This window comes from Callospermophilus lateralis, chromosome 5, assembly GCF_048772815.1.
Source record: "Callospermophilus lateralis isolate mCalLat2 chromosome 5, mCalLat2.hap1, whole genome shotgun sequence".
Lineage (NCBI taxonomy): Eukaryota > Metazoa > Chordata > Mammalia > Rodentia > Sciuridae > Callospermophilus > Callospermophilus lateralis.
The window spans coordinates 33,029,749-33,056,708 of NC_135309.1; the positions used below are offsets into that span (position 1 = coordinate 33,029,749).

Consider the following 26,960-nt stretch of genomic DNA (forward strand, 5'->3'; position numbering starts at 1 on the left):
GAAATAATGCCAAGAGTTAGTAAATGGGATGGCATCAGGTTGAAAGTTTCTGCACAGCAAAGGAAACAATTAGGATGTGAAGAGAGAACTTACAGAATAGGAGAAAACCTTTGCTAGCTACTCTTCTGACAGAGGATTCATATTCAGGATATACAAAGAACTCAAAAAAAAAAAAACCCGACTTAGAACCTAATTAATAAATGGGAAAATGAACTGAACAGCCTCTTTTGAAAAGGACTCTTAGGAGATCATCCCAATCCCCTCACTTTTGAAAAGAAAAAAATACAAATGGTCAACATACATATGAAAATATGTTCAACATCTTTAGCAATTAGGGAAATGCAAATCAAAACTACACTGAGATTTCATCTCCCACCAATTAGAAAGGCAGCCATCAAGAACACAAACAATAATAGACACTGGAACACTTCACAGAAATAAGAAATATGATCCATCAACAAATATATAAAAAAAATGCTCAACATCTCTAGCAATTAGAAAATGCAAATTAAAAGTACACTGAGATTTCATCTCACTCCAGTCAGAATGGCAATTATCAAGAATACAAATAACAATAAATGTTGGTGAGGATGTAGGAATACATTTCTGGTGGGACTCCAAATTGGTGCAACCATTCTGGAAAGAAAGATGGAGAGTCTTGGAATGGAACCACCATTGACCCAGTTATTCAACTTCTCGATATATACCCAAAGGACTTAAAATCAGCATACTATAGTGACATGGCCACATCAATGTTTACAGCAGCTCAATTCACAATAGCTAAGCTATGGAACCAACCTAGGTACCCTTCAATAGATGAATAGATAAATAAAATGTGGTACATATACCCAATGGAGTACTACTCAGCCATGAAGAATGAAATTATAGAGTTTGCTGGTAAATGGATTGAACTGGAGACTATTATGCTAAGTAAAATAAGCCAATCCCCCAAAACCAAAGGCCTAATGTTCTCTCTGAAATGTAGATGCTGACCCACAAGAGGCTGGAGGTGGAGGGGAGGGTTTCACTGGATTGGACAGGGCTGAATAGGGGAAAGGGAGGGGGATGGAAATGGGAAAGACAGTAGACTAAATAAGACCTAAGTTTCCTGTGTTCATATATGAATACCCGACCAGTGTAACTCCACATCATGTGCAACTACAAGAACAGGAAGTTATACTCCATGTATATATAATATGTCAAAATACTTTCTAGTGTCATGTATAACTAAAAAGAACAGATTTAAAAATATAGTAATAAATGCTGGAAAGAATGTGGAGGAAAAGGTACACTTCTACATTCTTGGTGGAGTTGTAAATCAGTACAATCACTATGGAAATCAGTATAAAATTTCCTCAAAAGGCCAGGCATAGGACCACCATAAGACCCAGCTTTGCCATCCCTTGGTATTTATCCTGAAGAATTAAAGTCACCATTCTACAGCGATACATGCACATCCATCTTTAGAGCAGCACGGAACCAGCCCTCTGATCCTTGGAGGAATGGATAAAGAGAATGTGGTACAAATACACAGTGGAGTTTAGTCAGTCATGAAAAAACAAGAATGAAATTATGTCATTTGCAGGAAAATGTATGGAACTTCAGACCATTTCGTTAAGTGAAATAAGCCAAACTCAGAAGGTCGAGGGTCTCATGTCTTCTCTCACATGGGGAAGCTAGAGAAGAAAAAGGTAAAGAGAGGTTTTGGGGGGAATCTCATGAAAACTGAAGGGAGATGAGTAGAGAAAAGGGACCAGGAAGAAGGAGGAGGAAAGAGAAAGGGGAAATGCTGGGGAATGATATTGGCCAGATCATATTGTCTTATTGTGGCATATATGAACATGGAACAACACAACAAATCCCACCACTATTCACAGCTACAGTGCACCAATAAACATATGGGAAAAAAAGAAAATTAAAAAACAAATAACCATCATAGCAGCTATCCTGATTCACAGTCTTCACCATATACAAAAGGCCTTTCCTTATGTCGTAGCATTTCTATAAGTCAACTCTTGAAAATCTGAGTTCTTATCCCTTCTCTCATTAAAGTGCTGTGTGGCCGGGCGCGGTGGCGCACACCTGTAATCCCAGCTGCTCGGGAGGCTGAGGCAGGAGGATCTCGAGTTCAAAGCCAGCCTCAGTTACTCAGTGAGGCCCTAAAGAACTCAGTGAGACCCTGTCTCTAAATAAAATATAAGAAACGTCTGGGAATGTGGCTCAGTGGTTAAGTACTTCTGGGTCCAATCCCTGGTACCAAAATAAATCAAGAAAGAAAGTGCTATGCGACCCCAGCCAGTTATTTAACCTCTCAGAGTCCCCTCCGGTTCACCTCAGCGTCAGGGTTTTCAGTGAGCCAATGGCCAGGTGACCAGACTGCAAATACCTTGCTGCAGACACTCGAGCTAGAATAACTAGAGGACACGGCGGCAGCGGCGGCGGTGGAGGATTCCAGTATTAAATGGCACGTTATGCTAATAGCAAATGGTCTGGGATAATTGGGGAGGAATCCATTCTCCCACTGAACCGCCTAATAGGATTCAGGCTTATGAAAGAGGCCTCAGAGCCAAGAGATGGCTTGTGCTCTAGTAGCTGCTGGGAGGAGTGCTATGTCCCCAGATCTGATTATCAAACTGCCCCTCTGAAAGAGGTTCTAGGGGAGAATCAAGCAGAAGAGTCTCACATCACCCACTGTGTGCCTGGACCCCTTTGCTCCCCAGAGCTGCAGAGTAGCCAGGAGTCTCCTGCTGAATAGGGAAAGGCTGAAACTGTGGTGCTGATAGCACTGGGCCTGAGAGAGGGCTTAGCCATGCAGCACCATGCTCCATGGTGCACCTGGGAGCAGTGTGAGAGGAGAAGCCCTTAGGCTGGCTCTGAACTGTTACACACACACACAGCATAAAGAAGACTGTATGGAGGGCCTCCTGTGTTCCAAGAACTGTCCTGGATATTATTTACAGTGCTATTTCAGATACTCCTTGTATGAAGCGAATGTGATAGATGAGAAAACCGAAGTTCAGAGAGGTTACTTCGCTTTCCCCAGGTAACACACCTAACTAATAACTGAGGTAGAACTGGTTTCAAGTCACCTGTTCTCTTCTTCTTCTGCGCTATCTTAAATCTCACAGTACATTCAAAAACAAACACACCGAGATACAAAAATCTGCAAAGGCATTTTATATATTCATACCGTATACCCCACATACAAACACAAAAATGCCCATACGAAATGCCACCCTTATCACAAACACAGGTATCCATAGTTTTGCACATATTTATGTGACAATCCACCGCACAGCCACAAACACTCCTGTGCATGCTCTAACCCCAGCACACATACTACACATCTGTCCATTTGTACACATAATGCACATCATACCCAGGACACCTAGAGACCTACATCTCAGAATTTCACCTGCATCCATAGTCACACACATAGAAAAATGCACCTTTCCCTCATCCTCTCCATCAAAACTAGCTCTTCAGGGTATGCATAAGGTATCTTCAGATTGTCTAATCCTAGAATGCCTTCTGAATCTTCAAAAGAATACCAGATGGTGTCAGTATTTTCATGACTGTGTAAAATAGTGTCATTATTTTTAAATCGTTAATCCATATATAAATATTTATGAACGCGTCCTACTAGCCAGGATATTTGATTAAAGTGGCATCTTACTCATTCATTCATTCACCGTGCAATTACCGAGCTCCAATTAAGTGTGAGACATCATGGTAGACACCGTGGGAGGTTAAGAGAACAAATAATAAATAAAACCACCACGATTTCCACTCTTGTAAGACAAGCACAAATACTGATGCTGCAAAGTGACCTGGCTTGTGCCTTGACGGGACCTGCTAGAGGAGGGATGAGCCAGGAGAGGGGGACAAGAGAGGGTCTTCTAGTCCTAGAGAACAGGGATACGTTGGTGTCCTCTGGGGAAACTGGGATCTGGAAGGGCACGTTTGGGAAGGAAACTGTGGGAGTCACAGGTGGACTTGAGGCACAGGCCCTGCAGGTGTTTGCAACTGAGGAAAGAGGCCTTCAAGGGAGAGCCCAGAGTCGAGATAGAGACTTGTGAGTCGCCCTTTAGAACAGATCCCTTGAACACTTGCAACTGAGGAGTTCAGAAAGGGAGCTGGCATGAAGAACAAGTGGAGAAGGAATCCTTGGGGACCGCCATGTCCTACTTAACTCCCTGACACACCTCTCTCCCCACGCTCCCTCCAACACCTCAGCCCCGCAAGCACAGAGCTCCGGGTTGCACAGGGCTCCGGCTCTGCCCTGGGGGTCATTTCAGGGTTAGGAAAGTTCAGTGGCCCAAGCAACCCAACGATTGTTCTTCAACCTGGAGCCTCCGATCTTGACTCGATTGAAATCTGTGCACTTTGGAGAGGTTGTCAGGTGGAAGGCCACTGTTCCTAGACATGAGTGATTCAGACTGTGAGGATCTGAAACTGCTTTGCTGAGGGAGTGGGGGACAGAAACCATGTGAGGCGTTTCCAGGAGTTTGAGTTCAAAGTACCCAACTCTTGAGACAAAAGACCACGGATTGACTCTGGAATCTATGTTAGTTTCTCCTGTGAGCTGAGTCTCAACTTTTCCAATTAAGCACTTTTTAAAATGCATGGTGCATGAGATAGTAGCCCTGGAAGCACACACATATAAATTTGTTAAAAGCTCTGTGTGGACCTGAGGTGAGGATGCCTGGTTCGATTTGTATTGCCAAATGCATTTGACATTGGCAACTTTTTTTTTTTTTTCTTTTTTAACTCAGTGACTGATTCTAAAAAGACACCTTGGGGAGAGAGCCTGGATAATTCCCTGTCCAAGGTTCGTTCAGTTATCTGCTCCATAGACCTATGAGAGGGCAGATACCCAGGCAGAGGGTGTCAAAGGGTTAACCCTTCAATCTCACCCCCTAGGGAAACACAGTAGCCGAGTGTGATTTCCTCCAAATCCCAGAGATGACACCTTACAGGAGTCAGTAGTTTCTCAGCATCAGTCAGACACTTGGCTGCCTGCCAGAATCCCACAGTGGTTTATATTTGGGTTGGGTAAACAATTTAGCCTGGGCCGTCCTTCATTAGAGACCATATGATCTGTTCCTGGGGCTAGAACTCTCCAGTGGCTCCACAGGGCTGGACAAGGCTGGGATCTGATCACCACATGAGAAAGGGTCACCGTTAACCTTTGCTTTTCTCTTGCTCTTCTTAGCCTTGCTGCTTCTAAGGAGGCTGAAGCTGCCCGCTCTGCGCCCAAGCCGATGTCACCCTCGGATTTCCTGGATAAGCTGATGGGCAGAACTTCTGGATATGATGCCAGGATCAGGCCCAATTTTAAAGGTAGAGAAAAAAAAAATTCCTTTCAGATCCATAAGAAAATGCTTTCCCAAATTACAACATGGTATTTATGCAGATGGTAAAATCCCATGACTCTTTCTATACCCAGGACAGACATTGCTAATCAATTCAGTCTACTCAGTCTCCTCTCCCACCAAGCCCAGACAGAGCCTCAGAGAATCTGACTCAATCGTACTTCTGCCTACTAGAAGTCAGTAAGTACATTAATATCTATTTGCTGCCTCTGGTGTAGACAGAGGATAAACACAGAATGTGGAAAAATAGGTTCTAGTTTTGGCTCAGGCACAAATTTGCTCTTTGGGGGCAGGGGCAGTACCAGGGATTGAACTCAGGGGTACTCAACCCCTGAGCCACATCCCCAGCCCTATTTTGTATTTTATTTAGAGACAGGATCTCACTGAGTTGCTTAGCACTTCGCTTTTGCTGAGGCTGGCTTTGAACTAGTGATCCTCCTGCCTCAGCCTCCCGAGCTGCTGGAATTACAAATATGCACCCTTGCACCCAGCTACAAATTTATTCTTAAATAAGCCACTCCCTCTCTCTGGGAGATGTGGTTGGCAACACCTGCAGCTTTTAAAACATATGCTTTGTGGAGCTTTGGGGTTATCATCAGGTGCCCCAAAATGGAGAAACAAGAGGGTATAATCATCAATTCCACCTCACCTTTTTCCAAGAAACTCCACTTCCATTTGTTTTGGATAAAGGTCTTCCAACTCAAATTCATCTGCTGAAAGGTTCCCATGGAAAAAATAGGGGGTGTGCAGACCATACACAAAATGAGGTGCAGTTTTCTCTGAATAGAGAGGCCTCCCCTAAGTTCCAGACTGCAGGTCCTGTAGGAATGTTGGCCCCATGTTACTAAAGAACCCAGTAGTCTGAGAAGAGCCAGAAATCAAGATCTACATGAGACTTCCTAACATCTAAAACATGTCAATTTAAATGAAGCATGTTTGTGACCTAGATACACCTGTGGTTTGTCAAATTGCGAACTCTAGTCCGGGCGATCTGAGAAGGTTCTTTGAACTCTCATAGGCCTTGAGATCTCAATGTCTATAACAAGAGAACAGTTCTCTATGTCTACTGAGGCCTTGAAGGTGTAATCACCTTAAACTGCCTCGTTCAAGTCTGGGGGTCTTAATGACCTTCCTCCTAGCAATCCTGCAAAGATCTTACTCCAGGGACCCGCGGTCAACCTCCAAACCAACTCCTGATTCCAGATGCCCTTCCTCAGCTCCTCTGGGCTCCAGTCCAAGAGCAAACAAGGGATGTGACAGCTGTAATGGCTTTTTGATGTTGGCTCAGGTTGCCCCTGTTCTCTGAGTCCCCTTCTCAGAGGGCTCTATCCACAAGTCTCTGCAAATAGAAAACAGTCCATGAGATGCACTTAGGTTTGTGCTTGCCCCCCACCCCCCGCACCCTGTTCACCTTAACACTCCTACACTACCCCTGCCCCTGCCCCTTGCCTCTGAGGCCATATTTTCCATCATCATTAGCAACACGGGTGAGTCAGGCCTGAGGTTGCAGGCACAGAATAGTTGACCCAGTCCGTTGACCCAGTTCCTTCACCAGGGTCACAATCTCAAATACCCTGATGGGCCAGGCAAGAATTTTTCATGAATGAAACAGGATGAGGAGAGAAAAAAAAAAAAAAGACGCAAGCTTATCAAAGGGTGGCCTCTCTTTAACTCCTGCCTATGGCTCCTGCCAGGAAGGAATGTGGGCCCTGGGATGCCAGGCCTTGACATAGGACTTAAATCTAGGGTTTTATCCAATATTCTCTAAGTTGACAATTAAATCACCACGTTTAAAAACATCATTGACTAAACCCAACCCACGGAGAATGAGTTATAAGCCTCCCCACCCAGGTCCCATTCTTAGGAATTCCAGTCTGCCACGCCCCCTGGTGGACTCTCTCAGAACTTCACCCTCTGGGGTCATGGTCTTGCTCTCCTGACAAAGATTCCTTCATTTGTTCCACGTGGGTGTGCCCAGGGTGGGTCACTTATCCGGGCACAGGAAAGGCCCTCAATAAACCTTCCATAAAGGAGTGAGTGACCCAATGAGTCAGCACATAGGCGAGGTGAAGGCTTAGAGCTGTTAAATGACTTTCCCAAACCATGCTGTCAAGACCAGGGATCTTAATCCAGCTACTATGATTCCCTTCTTTATCTAACACTTGTTTACTCATTCATTTATTTACTTACTTAGCGGGAATACTTTTAAGAAATAAAAATTTTATGGCTGGGAATATAGCTCAGTTGGTAGAGTGCCTGCCTCACATGTACAAGGCCCTGGGTTCAATCCCCAATACCACAGGAAAAAGAAAAGAAATAACATTTTATTTCATCCAGACCACTGAATCAGGGCCCTTCCCCTGCCCACTCTGGAGCGTCACCTTAGGAACTGAAGGACGGGTTTGCTACTTTCTCTGTGGTGAGAGTTTAAAAAGCTGATAAGAAGCGATATCCCACCCCTGAGCCCCACAATCTCCTTTGCATTTCCACTTAGGCCCAAAAAAAGTTTCCCCAAAGGGCTCCTGAAAAGGGCCCGTAGGTCAGGCCCCCAACGATCTCAACACATAGGGAGAAGCCAGTATTTTTTTTTTTTTTTTTTTTTTGAAACTCCACAGAATGATTAATCACTCAGCAGCTTCCTTAAGGCATCAGAAATTTCCCAGCTCCTAAAGCTAGGGGTGGCCAGGAACCACAGGCATGGTCCACAGAGCCCATCGGTAATGCAAATCATACTGCAGCTGTAAAGCACTAGAACTGGACTCTAATCCTCCGCCCATGTACATGATGCGTGTGACCCTGAATAAATCATTCACTGTATCTGGGCCTCTGTTTTCCAGCATCTGTAAAATTAGCCAGTAGGACTAGGCCTTTCCAACTCTTATGTTCTGCCTCTTTTTCTAAGAATTCATGGATTACGATGGCTCCCAGGATTAGGGGCACAGCCCGATGCAAACACTCACACAAAAGCAAAATTAAACTTTAATATTTAATGAAATATATACATTATCCTGCTGCCAAAGGCAGCCTGATTGTAATTTTCTTGAGATAATTTAATTTCAGATTTATGTCAATGAACCGCGCCTCCCCATGGGGTCCTTTTGGCAGGCGCCCTCTCACACACATAAATCAGGATCTAATTTATATGGGCTTCACAGTACCAGACAATTGCAGGGCCTGGGTGGGAACCCTGCATGTCATTTCTAGCCATGGGCAGTAACTCTTTGGGGCATCTTAATGGTATGAGGCTAAATGAAAAGAAAAACCTAAGTCTGAGGCTAAACAAAGGAGAGAAAAAAAAAAGAACAAGCTTTTGTTTATGTGGAAGTAACAATGAGGCACATTTCCACTCAATGAAGGGGGGAGAAAAATAACACAGAGAGCTATCCAGCTAGGAAAAGGGCTCAAGACTGAGGATCCCCCTGCTGGAGGTTCGAAGGCATCAGTCTTGAGAGGAGAGCTGCTGTATTGCATTGGTCCCCAAACCTGGCTATGCATGAGCATCACCCAGGAAACTCATTGAACAATAGCCTCAGGGCTCATCTCCAGAGATTTGGCATCACCAAATGTGGGGTTGGGCCAGGAATTCTGCAATTTAACAAGTTTCCTGGGTAATTCTACTGCCCATTAGAGTCTGGTCTGCACATTTCGTTTTAAAAGCCAAGGATGAGGTAACCTGTAAGAAATCTTGCAGCCCTGAAACTTTGTAACTCTGAAATTCAAAAGGATTTTGAAGCAGAGCAGTTTTTAGAGGAGAGCTTCCCTAAGATAATCCCAACCCTCTGGGGCTGAGAATGGTTTCCTAGTTCAAGAGCTACTCTCTCTCCAGATGGCTAGGGAAACTGAGGCCTGTCAAATGGGAGGGGCACTCCTGAGGTCAAACAGCCAATGAGTGCTTGGAGTCATGCCTAAATTCCACAGGCCCTGACACTCCTGCAGAGGAAGAACCCGGATTCTACCCCAAGCCTAACTCCTCCTATGCACCAAGGTCCCAGAACGGAAGGAGATCTTGGCTAAGTCTGGGTACAATAATTGGGGCACCTTTTAAAGAAGAACAGAATGGATTGGATACCAGAGGACAGACAGAGATTTACTTCCTTCTTTCCACTATCAGAAAACTTTGGTTTTTTTGGTTAGCTACTTTTTAGCTAAATGAGACTGAGGCCGTTATTAAAACTCTGTGCTCATAAATGAAGTGGGGACAATGATTCTTTTCTGCCTACCTCAGTCCCTCATGGGGATCAACATGAAATTGGACCTTAAAAAATTTTCAAAAACTACGATCATCCTCTGAAGGATTATGACCTATTATGGAAGCTCTGACCACCCTCAAGTTCAGCTCAAGGTCATCACTGTTACAAAGTCTTCCCTGTCTCAATCTTCAGAACCTTTCTCACCTAGACTCCTGCTGTTTTGTTTTGTTTGATTTTTTTAAGTTGTTGATGGACCTTTATTTTACTTATTTACATGCAGTGCTGAGAGTCAAGAACCCAGTGCCTCACACATGCTAGGCAAGCTCTCTAGCTGACTCCTGCTGTTTTTATCACCCGTACCCAAGGTCTTGCATTCCTCTTTTATTATTTTACACTGATGCTCTTGTCAGCAAATGTGGAAACCCAGTGATTAAAATTCTGGATTCTGCCACTGTCTGAAACTCGAGCATGCCTCTTCCTTCCCCTGAATCTCTCCTAGAGTGTAGACATTATGATGACCACCTTTGGTAGAAGACAAATCTTAACTCAAACTCTGGCTCAACCATTGACTAGCAGTGGTGGCCATAGACAAATAACTTAACCTCTCAGAGCCTCTGTTTCCTCATCAGCAAGAGAAGTAACATCACCATTCCTTCTCATGAAGTTGTTGGGAGAATGCAATGAGATGATCTTTAGTAAAACTTAGCACAGCAGCAAATGCTATATTGCCTGGTAAATGATAACTGCTATAATAAATATGATAAAAGAAAGAAATGGGGCTCCAGATAGACAGAATGCTCTCCAACAAGGAGATACAGTGCAGTAAATATTCCTCCACTTCTTTCCTATCTTTGGCTGTAAGATTAAAAAAATAATAAATTAAATTAAATTTAAAAAAAAAAAAAAAAAACTTGCCTTGAAAATGTTTAACAAATATGTGGACTTTCCTTGAGATTCCCTCTGGATTCTCCACTGGTAATTCCTATCATCGCCCTTTCAAGCAATCATTCTTAGTTCATAAGTTCAAGGCAAGGAACTTGCTGTTCCTTGCGATTCCCAAGATGGCCTCCAAATGTTGGAGCCATAAATACATTTCAGACATAAATTAGGAGGCAGCCAGTGGGGTTTGGAGAAGGGATTTCAACCATATGGCAGCTTGATGAATCATCCTGTGTTAATGAAAGCACATCTCAGCTCAGCCTCTGGTGTTCTATACCTGCTGCTCACCTGGGGACAAGGAAGTCTGGCATAGAGATGTTAAATGGAGGCCCCCCCCCACCTCTCCCGTGCTTGGGGGTGGGGTAGCAGGCAAGTAAGGAGGTCTTCTACTAAGGGGACCGGTCCCTGAAGTCAGTGTTCTGGAATAGGTCCTATACTGTGGATTTCTCCATGGCCCGAGGCTAAGCAGGAATCTCTCTTGATTGGCAGGTCCTCCCGTGAATGTGAGCTGCAACATTTTCATCAACAGCTTCGGATCCATTGCTGAGACAACCATGGTGAGTGAGTCAAAATACAAGCTGCTACTTCCCCTCTGGGAATATGTCTCTCCCGGAAATAGTTATCCTCTGTATTGATCTTCCCCAAGGAGGTAGAGACTCAGTGTTTTATTGTCAGGTCTCAGTGGTAAACCACAGGGCTCCAGTGTTTTTACTGTCCTATTCAGAGCTGTGGGTATATACACAACATATGAAAATGGATAAAAAAATAATAATAATGATAATAACAGGGCTAACACCTGCCTGTTAAAAAAACAAAACTATTCAACAAGCTAAATTTTTAGATTACAAGAAAATGTGAAAACCTGGTCATATATTTAAAATTTGACTGCAGAATGGCAGAAGACTTCTGGTTCTAGAAGCTGAAATGATATGTTGGGTTAACTGTGCAATTTGCTCCACTTGTTAATGTATTTAAAATTTTTCTGCAATAAAAGCTTAAAATAGATCAATTATACAAGGAAAAAAAAGACTATAAAGCAAAAATTGGTGTTAATAGCAATTGTCTCCGAATCACTGACTTACAGATAATTTTTATTTTATTCTTTCAGTATTGCTGTATTTTTCAAATCTCTACAAGGAGTGCATATTACGTTAATGATCACAGATATATTCGAATGACGAACATTTTTCTTAACCTTTGGAAACAAACAAAAAATAAATTGATTGTACTCATGTGAACAGAATGATCTAGACTGTGAAAAAAATAATCAGAGCAACCAAAAATCAACCCTCTGAGCAGAGAGACAGGCAGCCAGTGAAGCCAAGTGCCATGTATACTGCTGCCCTGAGCTCTCGAAATCATCCATTTCTCCACTCACCTGCCCTTTCTCCAGTTCAAGTGGTCGTCATGGCTTGCGCACATTCCTACAAAGCCTTCTTGCCCCACTCCAGTCGATCCCGCAAAGCAGCATTTCTCAGACACACATCTAGCCACCCCACTCCCTTGCTTAAGCCTTCCTGGTGGCTGCCCACCCGCTTCTGCTCTAAACCCAAATTCCTTGCAAAGCCTTTAAGGCCCTATGTGATCCTGATCCGCTTCATCTCTTCTCTCGCCCACCGCACGCTAGTTATGCCCATTGCTCAGCATTCGCCACACAGACGGCTTCTCTCGGGTTCACAGGCTTTGGCTGATGTCGTGAGGCCTCTGCCTAAAGCACCTGCTTCAGCCTCTTTCCCTCGCCAACTCCTATTCTCCTTCAAGACTGTGCTTAGAAGTCCCTCCACAGAGCGTCTTCCCTCTCCAACATGTGTGTGCATGTGTGTGTGGGTTTAGACGCCTTGGGTCTCTTCTGTTATGTCAAGACACATTTTACTATTTCCTCAATGACACTTGCCACTGTACCCATCTGTATTCTTTGTCCCTCCTATGACTATAATGTACGTTCTTTGCAGGCTAGAATCTTCTCCATTTCCTGGAGCCACCTCAGCATCTAGCTCAGGGGTTCAATAGTAGGCACTTAATAATTTTTAAATAAATAAAGCAAATAGGATCTATTTGTTTGTGAGTTCGAACCATTATTCACTCCTAAAAACGTTTATGAAGATTAGATTTAAATTTTTAGTCAACGACTGGCAAAAATCACTAGGCTCTGTAGGTCATGGAGCAAATGTCCCCAAATTTATTCTTTTGCAAGGAGACTTGTCTGGATACGATCAAGAAGACCCTGTACATGAAGGGCAACTGTGAACTAGGAATAACCGTGGTTGCTTTTCATCAGGTGTCCAGGCCAAAGAGCCTAGTTTTTCTACCCCCTGAAAGACTGTCTCACAAAAATTGTGAAGGAGCCCTCTGCTTCCCTTCCTCTCCTCCCAAATCAGAAACATGCTGGCACCTGCATTACCCATTACCTTTGCACTCTTCTTCCTCAATGGTAGATGGTTAACAAACCAAGTCACAGTCTGGACCGCCTGGTTATGTAAGGGGCCTGACTCTTTGAGGTCAGAGCAGGTATCTGCACAGCACCCTCCCACTCCTACTCACACTGGTTTCCTTTTATGACCCAACAGATTTATCTCCTTATAATAGATTCCTGAAAGAATAAGAGCATATCCTGATTCTGTCTGGGTGGAGATTAAAAGCCCCGCTGTAGAGTCACAGACCTGAATTTGAATTCACTCTCCATCTGCAAGGAGTTTATTTGCTTCATGTCTTTAAGCCTCAAGTTCCTCATCTGTAAAACCCCAGGAGTGATTATCACACCGACCTCATCAGGTTATTACGTGTACCATATGCAGGAAAGTATTCATCTCAGTAAATGCTTTATGAATGTTACTAAATATTTTGGCTAAAGATAATGACGATGATGATGATGGTGGTGGAGATTCTGGACACTGAAGCCCCAACACTTACACTAATTAGCTGTGTGTTCATGAACAATCCCTAGACTTCTCTGAGCCTTGGTTTCTCCCTTCCCTACCCCCATGTCTTCTACCCCTCCTTCTTGCCACTTTTTGCTTTCTAGAGTGACAGTATAGCACAGTGATCAAGGCACTGTCTTCAAGACCCAGACAAAATCTGAGACTCAGCACTGTGACCTTGGGCAAGGCCACCTGAGTCAGCTTCCTCAACTGTAAAATGGAAATAGAGATGGCCTCATCTCGTGACCTGTTGTCAGAAGAGACAGTGTGAAAAGTGCTAAGCACAGGGCCTGACTCGAAGCACACAGGCAATGAAAGTTGGCGGTTGTTACTAAATGTCACCTGCCTTCATCCTCACGTTTTCCCATTCACCTGCCCACTTGATTCCTTCACCAAATGCTGGGTCTTCCCACCACTCTGTGAAGTGGACCTGGCTTACACCCCATTTTACAGCTGGGGAAGCCAACATGGAGAACTTACATCACAGAGGCAGTTAGAGACCAAGAAAGAATGAGACCTGATGTTCAGAACCCATAGATAAGTGTTCTCTACCGCACTGCCACAACAGCGAAGAGCTCAAGGAACCGGGGGCCAGAGACCTACAAATCACAGAGAAGCAAAAACCAAAGTGTTCTCAAAAGTGAAAATCCATAATGGGTACAGTGACACACACACCTGTAATCCCAGCTACTCAGGAGACTGAGGCAGGAGGATCACAAATCGGAGGCCAGCCTCAGCAACTTATCAAGACTCTGTCTCAAAATGAAATACAAAGGGCTGGGGAGTGTAACTCAGTGGTAGAACACCCTTGGCTTCTATCTGCAGTACTACCCCCCCACCAAAAAAAAAAAAAAGAACAAAAAAGAAAAATAAAAAAGAAAGAGAAGGAAAAGAAATCTAACCCCAGATTATGCGGGCTCACACACCAACTGATAATGGAGGTGGCCAATAAAAGAAGCCCAGAGGAGATGGCCCCTTCGGTGAAGATTAATCATCTTTAGAGAGGAACTGAAGGCTGGGCAGTGAGAGCTTCCTTAGGAGAGGTTCACGGTTCACGTTGCTCCCTCCTATTTATTAAGGTAATCCAAGGCAGGGCAGGGGTGCCATTTCCAGTTTGCACCTTTGGAGATATGGTGAATTTTTTCATGAGCTTCTTAATTATCTGTATGTGTTAAATTTTCTTTGCAGATAATTTAGAAGGAAAAAAAAAAAAAAACTAGAATCTCAAACCTGGGGGGGAGGCTCTAGAAACTGTCTAGCCCAGTTTTACAGAGAGAATCTGATGGCTGATGTGACATAGTCCCTTGAGCAAGGTCACATGGCATGAAACAGGGGGACAGAAAGCCAGGCCCCACGCTCTCTAGGTTTCTCCTCCCTTCATCTTCTTTCTCCCCAAGACCCTACCAACCCCCTTTGGACCACTTTCCCACCGGGGCCTTTCACCTGTCACTCCAAGTGTTCTTGGGGAGCAATGCTGCACCTGTATTCATATAACAACACGAACAACAGCTTGTTCTCAAAGAACATTTCAGATGCTACCCTGTGTCAGGCAGTGTGTGAAGCAATTCTGTGTATATCACCTCATTTCAGCCTCACAATAACCCCCAGAAAGTAGGGAAGGTTATATACCCAGTTTATAAGTGAGAAAACTGAGGATCAGAAAGGTTAGGTTATTTACCCAAAGATACATAGCTAATGAATAGGAGAGGTAGAATTTGAAATCAGAGCTCTCTGACCCCAGCACATGGTTTCCTAAGCCAAATAGAAATATCTGTTTCCTGGATGTTTGGGCTTTCCCAGCCATTGCTTGTCTCCTTCCATTATAGGGAATTAGAAGCGAAAGGGAGCTCCTTTGAACAGACACAGAAACAGGCGGCTGGAGAGAGGATTGAACTTGCCCGTGAACACAGAGCTAATAGGTGCCGCGGTGTCAGCCCTGGGCTCTGGCTCTCCACCCACACAGAGCTGGCTGTGCACATGGACATAGTCCCAGTGTCAGAAACTTTCCAGACTGGGTTTGCTTCCCAGGAGCAGCAGGATGCAGAGCAGCTCCGGAGACAGTTGGAGTCCCCAGGCCTAAGTGTCTGCCTCCCAGGGCTTGGCTCTATTCACTGGAGCTAGCAGACCCGAGAGTAGAGAGAGGCAGCCAGCAAAGCCACAGGGCCTCGGTCCATTCCCGTCCCGGGGAAGCCTGACTTGGCCTGTCCTTCATCTGACCTTCCCAGGGCTCTTTTTGAATCTGCCTAATAGGAAGGTAAAAGTCCATGGGCTGGGTCTGTGGCTCAGGGGTCGTGCACTTGCCTGGCACGTGTGAGAGACATTCTCAGCACTGCATATACATAAATAAAATAAAGGTCTATCAACAACTAAAAAAAAAAAAATTAAATATAAAATAGATAAAAGTACATGCAGGAATACATAAGAGAGTGGAAGAAAGGGGTCCTGATCTAGAGCTAGAAGCCAACTTCTCTGAACACGTGTGCTTACGAAAGCGCCGTGGTCGTGTGCGCCCTGGGAGACAGTGATCCAAACCCCCGGCACCAGGGTTTGAATTGTTGCCCTGCCGCCACCTATGAGGCTCGGGTCCCCCGGGCACCTTGTTCTAACAATGGTGCATAGATTACTCAGAGCAATGGGGATGTAAGCATTCTGTGACTGCTACAGAGATGTAGAACATTATTATCCGCGGAACTAATCACACAAGGGCTCCAACACATACACATGGGGAAATGCCTTTCTGTTTGCTATTCTCTCTTCAATCCTGGGCTCTTTTCACCCTACTTATGAAGGTCCTATATGTGCTCAGTGTGGTTGAGGCTCTAGGGCTGGAGTTCCATTTCGGTCTTTAAGCTAAGCATTTTCACAGAAACAAATAAACTCCCAAATCTCAGTGTCTTAAAACAACAAAGATTCACCCCTCCTACAAAGCCTGCTGCAGATCTAGAGGACTCTCCAGGGCTACTGTCTCGGGGCAGTGGCTCGGCACTGCGTTTCCACATCAACTCACAAGTTCACATTTTCCATTAAAGGCAGGATGCACGGGTGCATTAGTCCGCTTGGGCCACCATAACAAAATGCCAAACCATAGAAATTTACTTTGTCACCATTCTGGAGGCTACAAGTCCAGGATCCAGGTGCCATCAAGGTTGGTTTCTGGTGAGGCCCTCTCTTCCTGGCTTGTAGACAGCTCTCTTCTCACTATGTCCTTGTAGGACTGCTTCTGTCTGAATGCAGAGAAAGACAGACAGAGAGACAGACCAACACACACACACACACACACACACACTTTCATCTCCTTCTAAAGACACTAATCCTATCAGATTAGGGCCTCACCATTATGACCTCACTTCACCTCCTAAAAGACCCGCCAATACATTCCCACTGGGTGTCAGAGGATCCTCTTATAAATTTTGGAGAGACACAAACATTCGATCCATAACAAGAGACAAGTAAATGCTTTTTACCTATAAGTGACATCGGCCACATCTGCTCCCATTTTACCACTGAAATAAAGACACATGGCCCTGCCTCAAGAGTACACTCCTCCCAAGTTTTTAGAAATAAACAGGAACAAGGCATCAGGGAATAGTAGGTCTGCGTTTTCAAGGAATCTATTGGGCAAAGAAACCAAAGATAATAGTAGAGTCTGATGAGTGAGATTACAGAGGTATGCACAGGGTGTTATAGAACACAGAGAATACTAATAACCAAAAGTACCACAAGCTAGTACTTACTGAATGCGTTATCATGTGCCAAGCACTGTGAAAAGCGCTGCTCTGTGATTTGGAGTAATTTTGCTACCGGAGCAATCTGATCGTGCTATTCTCCATGTTAAAATCTTCCAAGAGAGCACAGTTTCAGGGGATGACTCAAAGGATGAGGGCTTTGAAAAAATGGGTCTGTGCTCAGTAGTGCCAAAAGAGGAGGAAGGTCCAGTAAGACTATAGCATAAGGGCTGGGGATGTAGCTTAGTGGTAGAGCACTTGTCTAGCATGGGTGAGGCCCTCGCTTTGATCCCCAGCACCCAATGGATGAATAAAATAAATAGATACATAGAGGAAAAGAGAACAGCATCCGTAGGTTTGGCAGAGAGACATAGGAGGAGGGAACACGTACGAAATTAGGGAAAGTGATTTCAGAGGCATAAAGAAAGCAAAAGGCAAACGAATACAAAGACGGCATACAGATAAGGTCTTTCTAAAAGCTCTGCCGTGAATGGAGTGTGAGGTTTTGTATTGGTGTTTGTCATGTATTGAATACTTTTCTGAAAGCCAGATAATTGTGGTTAATGAATTATGGTAATTAGGTCATATAATACAACAGCCTCATTTTATAGATGAGGAAAATGGGGCTCAGAGAGTCTTGATACACACAAGTTTTTCCAGCTGATGAAAAGGATAAAAACATAAGGGGAAAAAACCATGGGAGGATTATAAAAGGCAGTTCTGATCTCCAGGCCCCCTGACTCCTGGAGGCCTGTCCTTGGCCTGGACCATTGCTAAGCATGAGGCAAGAGGGAGATGGCCGCTGGGGGTGTAGCGCCAGGGTAGAGCACTTGCCTCTCACGTGCAAGGCCCTGGGTTCCCACCCCAGTACCGCAAAAGGTAAAGAGATGAGATGAGATGGCAGAGCCACGTGATGACATGACCTCATCCTGGTCTTCAGCCCCAGGGTTTTTCCAATAAAATACTAAATGGTATTTATTTAATTCTATCAGAACATTTATTTATGAGGAACGGGAAAAGTTCCATCAGAGTGAACAGATTATAAATGGTTCGGCAAGACTCTGCCCATCCATCCCTTCGGGTATTTGCAAACAAGACCTCAAGATATAGGAAAAACAGGGGGAAAAAAAGATATAGGAAAAGGTTTCCTCACAAAGAGACTAAACCCCTTCAGCCCAACCACAAATATTAACACTTGGCTAGGAAGCATTCACTGCCTGTTGCCATTCAACTGGGTTGAGCGAAAGATATTGTGAATCCTAGGAATCCATCTGTTAAAACTGACATCATCTCTGTCAACTCTAGTTAAAACTGACATCATCTCTCTCTCTTGCTTGACAAAAACAGTCGCCTGACTTCCCTCCCTCTGCTCCTCCTGTCCCCTTCCACTTCCGACTGTTGCTTGGGGGTTCATTTGAAACCCCAGGTCAGATCACAGAATTCTCCTGCCTCCTAATTCTCTTACTTATTCTGTTCCCTCTACCCAGAAAGATCTCTGCAGGATTGGCTCCTTCTCATCCTTTAGCTCTCAGCTCAGGTATCCCAACCCTCTTGCCCAAAAACTTGCTCCCCTTCCTAGCTACTCTCTACCACATCACCATGTTCTCTATCCTCAGAGCAATACCTAAAATTTTGAAGCTTCTTATTTGTCCATCCATTGACTTGTTTGCTTTTTTCACCAAGAGCAGGGAGACCTTGTCTCTCTTAATCAGCTGTACATTTCCAGGGCCCAACACATGGCTTGAATCATAGGAGCTAATCAGTGTTTGTGAAAAGAATTAACCTTGGACATTCTCTAGTCTGACCTTCATCTGTTGTTGGAATCCCTGCCACAAACATCGTGGCCAAGTAGTTCCTGCTTGCATAGCACCAGTGATAGAGACTCTACTACCTCACCCAGCAGCCCTTTCATCTTTGGACAACTCTCAAATCTCTACTTACCAGTAGTTTGAGTCCTGACCCCGTCGCTACACAGAAACAATCTATTTACCTGACAACCCTTTAAATAAATGAAGTTGGCTCTCTGGACACTTCCCAAGCCTGGCCTCTTCAACCATTCTCTCTAGATGTCAATCTCTTTACTATGCACGTGGGGCCCTCTCCTTAGATTGCATCCATGCACTGATTTCCATCTTAATAACCCAGGAGTGGTCAGAGCAGAGCAAAGGGATGGCGTCATCATCCTTATTCTGGTATATTGAATTAATCTATTTATGTATTTATTCTGTTTGTTATGCATGACAGTAGAATGCAATTCAATTCATAGTACACAAAAAGAGCATAATTTTTTCATGTCTCTGGTTGTACACAATGTAGAGTCACATCATTTGTGTCTTCCTACAAGTACCTAGGGTAATGATGTCTGACTTTTCTACTCCCATGTCCCCTCCCTCCCCTTCCCTCCCTTTTGCCCTATCCAAAGTTCCTCCATTCCTCCCATGCTTCCATCCCCCAATCCCCATTATGGAGCAGAATCCACATATCAGAGACAACATTTGACAGTTGTTTTGGGGGGATTGGCTAACTTCACTTAGCATCATATTCTCTAACTCCATCCATTTACTGGCAAATGCCATGATTTTATTTCTTTTAATGCTGAGTAATATTCCATTGTGTATATATACCACATTTTCCCTATCCATTCATCTACTGAAGGGCATCTAGATTGGTTCCACAATTTAGCTATTGTAAATTGTGCAAAGCATTACTTTTTCTATTAGCGCTTTATAGCTATACATAGTAATCGGATTCATCCTGAGAGACTCATACGTGCATGGAAATTGATTTCAGTTCATGATCACCCCTCCATTTTCCCTCCTGTCCTACCTTCCCTTCCCATTCCCCTTCCTTTACTCCACTTCCTTTCACTCATCTATTAATTTGTATTTGATTGGTTCTTTATATCATCCTATTCTTCCCTTCCTCTTACATTGTACTCTAGCTTCTGCATATGAATTTCTGAGTTTGGCTTTTTTCACTGTGCTTGATAGTCTCCATTTTCATCTATTTACCAACAGATGCGATAATTTCATTCTTTTTTCTGGCTGAGTAGAACTCCATTATATATGTACCTGAGTAATATTTGAAAACAATCTTTTTGCAATTAATCCAACTGAAAAAAGAGCAAGATGGGCTGGGGCTGTAGCTCAGTGGCAGAGTGTTTGCCTAGCACGTGTGAGGCACTGGGTTCGATCCTTAGCACCACTTAAAGAGAAAACAAATAAAATAAAGGCATTCTGTCCATCTACAATTACAAAAAAAATTAAAAGAAAAGAAAATAGAGCAAGAGCCAGGCACTGTGGTGCACGTCTGTAATCCCTCAGAGGTTGAAGCAGGAAGATCACAAGTTCAAACCAGTCTCAGCAACTTAGTGAGGCCTAAGCAACTCAGTGAGACCCTATCTCAAAATAAAAAATTAAAAAGGGATGTGACTAAGCATGCCTGGGTTCAATCTCTGGTACCAAAGGAAAAAAGAGAGAAAGAGAGAGGAAGGGAGGAAGGAAGGAAGGAAGGAAGGAAGAAAGGAAGGAAGGAAGGAAGGAAAATAGAGCAAGAGAGAAATAAGAACACTCCTGCTCTACCTCCCCTCAATTCCTATTTTTTTACCCTGAGGTAACCACTACAAATAAAATGTAGTGTACACGCGACCAGTCACCTTCCTTTGAATATACATACATTTAAGTACACATGCATGCCTTTGAATAACACAATTTGCTTTTCCTCCTTCCACCCTGGCTGGGCATCTCTGTCAACATCACCACATCTAGGTCTACCTCATTCTCTTTAACTCTCTTCAGGTCAGAAATTTGGAAATGTGGGAGAGGTCATAACAAATGACTTATTAATATTACATTAAGTACACGATATAATGATGCCATTTATGCTTCTGGACTTTGCCCTATAACATTCCATGGTGTGGACACACCACTGTTTCATGGTTTTCAGATACTTTCCCCATGATGCACCTTTAGGTCCATCTCGATTCTCACTATTATGAACAATATCACAATGAACATTCTGCTGCATAATTCTATGTTAATTTCCAATGTGCATTGATAGATACTATTACCCAGTTTCCTTCCAGTGACACTTCAGTAATTTACATTCCCTTCAGTAGTGTTCGTTACTCTCCATCCTTGCCAATCCAAGACATTATTAAGCTTTATTTTTTTTCATCAAATGTGATTTCAAAATGGTGCATGATTGTCTTTTTTGATTTATACTCCAAATTCCTAGTGAATTTGAGTATCTTTGCATAAGTTCAGTGAGCATTTTGAATAATATAGACATTTTTTATATGTACCTCCATTTGGAATCTAATCTTCTATGGATTTAGTTGTCTAATTCTATTTTTCTCTGATTAGATATCAATTATTCCGATGCCATTAGTAAAATAGCTATTATTTCTCCAACAATTTGAAATTTTACCTTTCTCATCCACTAAATCCCTATATATACATTTTCAGTTTCTAGTTCCAGTTTATTTCCTGTTCTAGTCCGCTTTCTTGCTGCTGTGACTAAAAGACCAGACAAGAACAATCTGAGGGCAGGAAAAGTTTATTTAGGGGCTCATGGTTTCAGAGGTCTCAGTCCTTGGAGGCTGGCTCCATTCTTCCAGGCTCGAGGTGAGGCAGAGTATCATGGCAGAAGAGTGTGGCAGAAGGAAGCATCTCACATGATGATCAGGAAGCAGAGAGAAACTCCACTAGCAAGAGACAAATATATGCCCCAAAGACACACTCCCAATGTCCCCACCTCTTCCAGCCACACCCAACCTGCCTTTAGTTTCCTCTCACTTAATCCCATCAGGTGATTAATTCACTGATTTGGTTAAGGCTCTTATAAACCAATCATTTCTCCTCCAAACCTTCTTGCATTGTCTCACACATGAGCTTTTGGGGGACAACTCACCTCCAAACCATAACACAACCTTGCTCTGTTGTTCTACCTGTTCCTAGACTAACACCAATCCTTTAATCACTCTGATTTAAACTTTTATGTCCATATCTGATAGAAAAAGCCCTCCGTTGTTCTTTTACAAGGTTTTCTTTTTTTTTTTTTTTTTTTTTAATTTGCCTATAAAACTTTCTTATTTGTTCTAATTATACATGATAGTAGCATGTATTTTAACATACATATATGGATATAACTTCTCATTCTCTGGTTGTACATCACATAGGATTACATTGGTCATATAATCATATATGCACATAGGATAGTAATGTCCGATTCATTCTACTATCTTTCCTAGTCCCATTCCCCTACCCTTCCCTTCTTTCCCTTTTTCTAATCCTATAAAACTTTTTTTTTTTTATTGGTTATTCAAAACATTACAAAGATTGCAGAATCACATCGGTTACACATCCACATTTTTACATAATACCATAATAGTAACTGTTGTATTCTGTTACCTTTCCTATCCTCTACTATCCCCCCTCCCCTCCCCTCCCATCTTCTCTTTCTACCCCATCTACTGTAATTCATTTCTCTCCTTATTTTTTCCCCATTCCCCTCACAAACTCTTATATGTAATTTTGTATAACAATGAGGGTCTCCTTCCATTTCCAAGCAATTTTCCTTTTCTCTCCCTTTCCCTCCCACTTCATGACTCTGCTTATTGTTAATCTTTTCCTCCTGCTCTTCCTCCCTGCTCTGTTCTTGGTTGCTCTCATTATATCAAAGAAGACATTTGGCATTTGTTTTTTAGGGATTGGCTAGCTTCACTTAGCATAATCTGCTCTAGTGCCATCCATTTCCCTGCAAATTCCATGATTTTGTCATTTCTTAGTGCTGCGTAGTACTCCATTGTGTATAAATGCCACATTTTTTTTATCCATTCATCTATTGAGGGGCATCGGGGTTGGTTCCACAGTCTAGCTATTGTGAATTGTGCTGCTATGAACATCGATGTGGCAGTATCCCTGTAGTACGCTCTTTTGAGGTCTTCAGGGAATAGTCCGAGAAGGGCAATAGCTGGGTCAAATGGTGGTTCCATTCCCAGCTTTCCCAGGAATCTCCATACTGCTTTCCATATTGGCCTCACCATTTTGCAGTCCCACCAGCAATGTATAAGAGTACCCTTTTCCCCACATCCTCGCCAGCACTTGTTATTGTTCGACTTCATAATGGCTGCCAATCTTACTGGAGTGAGGTGGTATCTTAGGGTGGTTTTGATTTGCATTTCTCTGACTGCTAGAGATGGTGAGCATTTTTTCATGTACTTGTTGATTGATTGTATGTCCTCCTCTGAGAAGTGTCTGTTCAGGTCTTTGGCCCATTTGTTGATTGGGTTATTTGTTTTCTTATTGTTTAATTTTTTGAGTTCTTTGTATACTCTGGATATTAGGGCTCTATCTGAAGTGTGAGGAGTAAAAATTTGTTCCCATGATGTAGGCTCCCTATTTACCTCTCTTATTGTTTCTCTTGCTGAGAAAAAAACTTTTTAGTTTAAGTAAGTCCCATTTGTTGATTCTTGTTTTTAACTCTTGTGCTATGGGTGTCCTATTAAGGAATTTGGAGCCCGACCCCACAATATGTAGATCGGAGCCAACCTTTTCATCTATCAGACGCATAGTCTCTGATTTGATATCAAGGTCCTTGATCCATTTTGAGTTAACTTTTGTGCATGGCGAGAGGAGGGGATTCAGTTTCATTTTATTGCATATAGATTTCCAGTTTTCCCAGCACCATTTGTTGAAGATGCTATCCTTCCTCCATTGCATGCTTTTAGCCCCTTTATCGAATATAAGATAGTTGTAATTTTGTGGATTGGTTTCTGTGTCCTCTATTCTATACCATTGGTCCACCCGCCTGTTTTGGTACCAGTACCATGCTGTTTTTGTTACTATTGCTTTGTAGTACAGTTTGAAATCTGGTATCGCTACACCTCCTGATTCACACTTCCTGCTTAGAATTGCTTTTGCTATTCTGGGTCTTTTATTTTTCCATATGAATTTCATGATTGCTTTATCTATTTCTACAAGAAATGCCGTTGGGATTTTGATTGGCATTGCATTGAACCTATAGAGAACTTTTGGTAATATTGCCATTTTGATGATGTTAGTTTTGCCTATCCATGAACGGGGTATATTTTTCCATCTTCTGAGATCTTCTTCTATTTCTCTCTTTAGGGTTCTATAGTTTTCATTGTATAAATCTTTCACCTCTTTTGTTAGGTTGATTCCCAAGTATTTTATTTTTTTTGAGGCTATTGTGAATGGGGTAGATGTCCTCATTTCCAGTTCAGAAGATTTGTCGCTGATATACAGGAATGCCTTTGATTTATGCGTGTTGATTTTATATCCAGCCACTTTGCTGAATTCATTTATTAGCTCTAGTAGTTTCTTTGTAGACCCTTTTGTGTCTTCTAGGTATAGGATCATATCATCCGCAAATAGTGATAATTTAAGTTCTTCTTTTCCTATTTTTATGCCTTTAATTTCTTTCGTCTGTCTAATTGCTCTGGCCAGTGTTTCAAGAACTATATTGAATAGAAGTGGTGAGAGAGGGCATCCCTGTCTTGTTCCAGATTTTAGAGGGAATGCCTTCAGTTTTTCTCCATTTAGAATGATGCTAGCCTGAGGCTTAGCATATATAGCTTTTATAATTTTGAGGTAAGTTCCTGTTATCCCTAGTTTTTCTAATGTTTTGAACATAAAGGGATGCTGTACTTTGTCGAATGCTTTTTCTGCGTCCACCGAGATGATCATATGGTTCTTATCTTTAAGTCTATTGATGTGGTGAATAACGTTTATTGATTTCCGTATATTGAACCAGCCTTGCATCCCAGGGATGAATCCTACTTGATCATGGTGCACAATCTTTTTGATATGTTTTTGTATACGATTTGCCAGAATTTTATTGAGGATTTTTGCATCTAAATTCATTAGGGATATTGGTCTGTAGTTTTCTTTCTTTGAGGTGTCCTTCTCTGGTTTGGGAATCAGGGTGATATTGGCCTCATAGAATGAATTTGGGAGTTCTCCCTCTTTTTCTATCTCCTGAAATAGATTATGGAGTATTGGTATTAGTTCCTCTTTAAATGTTTTGTAAAACTCTGCTGTATATCCATCCGGTCCTGGGCTTTTCTTGGTTGGTAGTCTTTTGATGGCTTCTTCTATTTCCTCCCTTGATATTGATCTGTTTAGGTTGTTTATATCTTCCTGATTCAATCTGGGTAGTTCATATGTCTCAAGGAATTTATCTATGCCTTCACTATCTTCTATTTTATTAGAGTATAGGGTTTCAAAATAATTTCTAATTATCGTCTGTATTTCTGAATTGTCTGTTGTGATGTTGCCTTTTTCATCCCGTAAGCTAGTAATTTGGGTTCTCTCTCTTCTTCTCTTTGTTAGTGTGGCTAGCGGTCTATCAATCTTATTTATTTTTTCAAAGAACCAACTTTTAGTTTTGTCAATTTTTTCGATTGTTTCTTTTGTTTCGATTTCATTGATTTCTGCTCTAATTTTAATTATTTCTTGCCTTCTACTGTATTTGCTGCTGATTTGTTCTTCTTTTTCTAAGGCTTTGAGGTGTAGTATGAGGTCATTTATTTGTTGGCTTTTCCTTCTTTTAAGGAATGAACTCCATGAAATGAATTTTCCTCTTAGTACTGCTTTCATAGTGTCCCAAAGATTTCGATATGTTGTTTCTGAGTTTTCGTTTACCTCTAAGAATTTTTTAATTTCCTCTTTGATGTCTTCTGTAACCCTTTGTTCATTCAATAGCATATTGTTTAATCTCCATGTGATGTAGGGTTTTTCCTTTCTCCTTTTATTATTGATTTCCAATTTCATTCCATTATGATCAGATAAAATGCATGGTAGTATCTCAACTCCTTTGTAATTGCTAAGCTTTGCCCTGTGACATAATATATGGTCTATTTTTGAGAAGGATCCATGTGCTGCTGAGAAGAAAGTGTATCCGCTTGATGTTGGGTGGTATATTCTGTATATATCAATTAAGTCTAAGTTATTTATTGTATTATTGAGCTCTATGGTTTCTTTATTCAATTTTTGTTTGGAAGATCTGTCCATTGGTGAGAGAGGTGTATTAAAATCTCCCATGATTATTGTGTTGTGGTCTATTAGACTCTTGAACTTGAGAAGAGTTTGTTTGATGAACGTAGCTGCACCATTGTTTGGGGCATATATATTAATGATCGTCAAGTCTTGTTGGTGTATGGTTCCCTTGAGCAGTATGTATTGTCCTTGTTTATCCCTTTAGATTAACTTTGGCTTGAAGTCTATTTTATTTGATACAAGTATGGACACCCCTGCTTGCTTCCGGGGTCCGTATGAGTGATATGATTTTTCCCAACCTTTCACCTTCAGTCTGTGTATGTCTTTTCCTATCAGATGAGTCTCCTGTAGGCAGCATATTGTTGGATCTTTTTTTTTAATCCATTCTACTAGCCTATGTCTTTTGATTGGTGCATTTAAGCCATTAACATTTAGGGTTACTATTGAGATATGGTTTGTATTTCCAGCCATATTTGGTTATGTATGACACTTAACATGATTAGTTTTTCCTCTATGCTTAGTTTTTCCTTTATTGTACTACCTCCCGTTGTTGGTTTTCATTGTTATTTTTCATTTCCTCTTCCTGTAATGTTTTGCCAAGGATGTTTTGAAGAGCTGGTTTTCCAGCTGCAAATTCTTTTAACTGTTGCTTATCGTGGAAGATTTTTATTTCATCTTCAATCTTGAAGCTTAATTTTGCTGGATACATGATTCTTGGTTGGAACCCTTTTTCTTTCAGCGTTTGAAATATGTTGTTCCAGGATCTTCTAGCTTTCAGAGTCTGTGTTGAAAG

The 26,960-nt window shown here is 42.3% G+C and overlaps 1 protein-coding gene across 1 annotated transcript in view; it reads left to right on the forward strand.

Moving 5' to 3' along the window:
* Glra1 (glycine receptor alpha 1) overlaps positions 1-26,960 on the forward strand; it is an 85,342-nt gene that overhangs the window by 30,662 nt on the left and 27,720 nt on the right. Inside the window, exons 2-3 of the mRNA XM_076855746.2 lie at positions 5,216-5,343; positions 10,994-11,061. Coding sequence (XP_076711861.1) covers positions 5,216-5,343; positions 10,994-11,061 — 196 coding nt within the window. The remainder of the gene's footprint in view (positions 1-5,215; positions 5,344-10,993; positions 11,062-26,960) is intronic.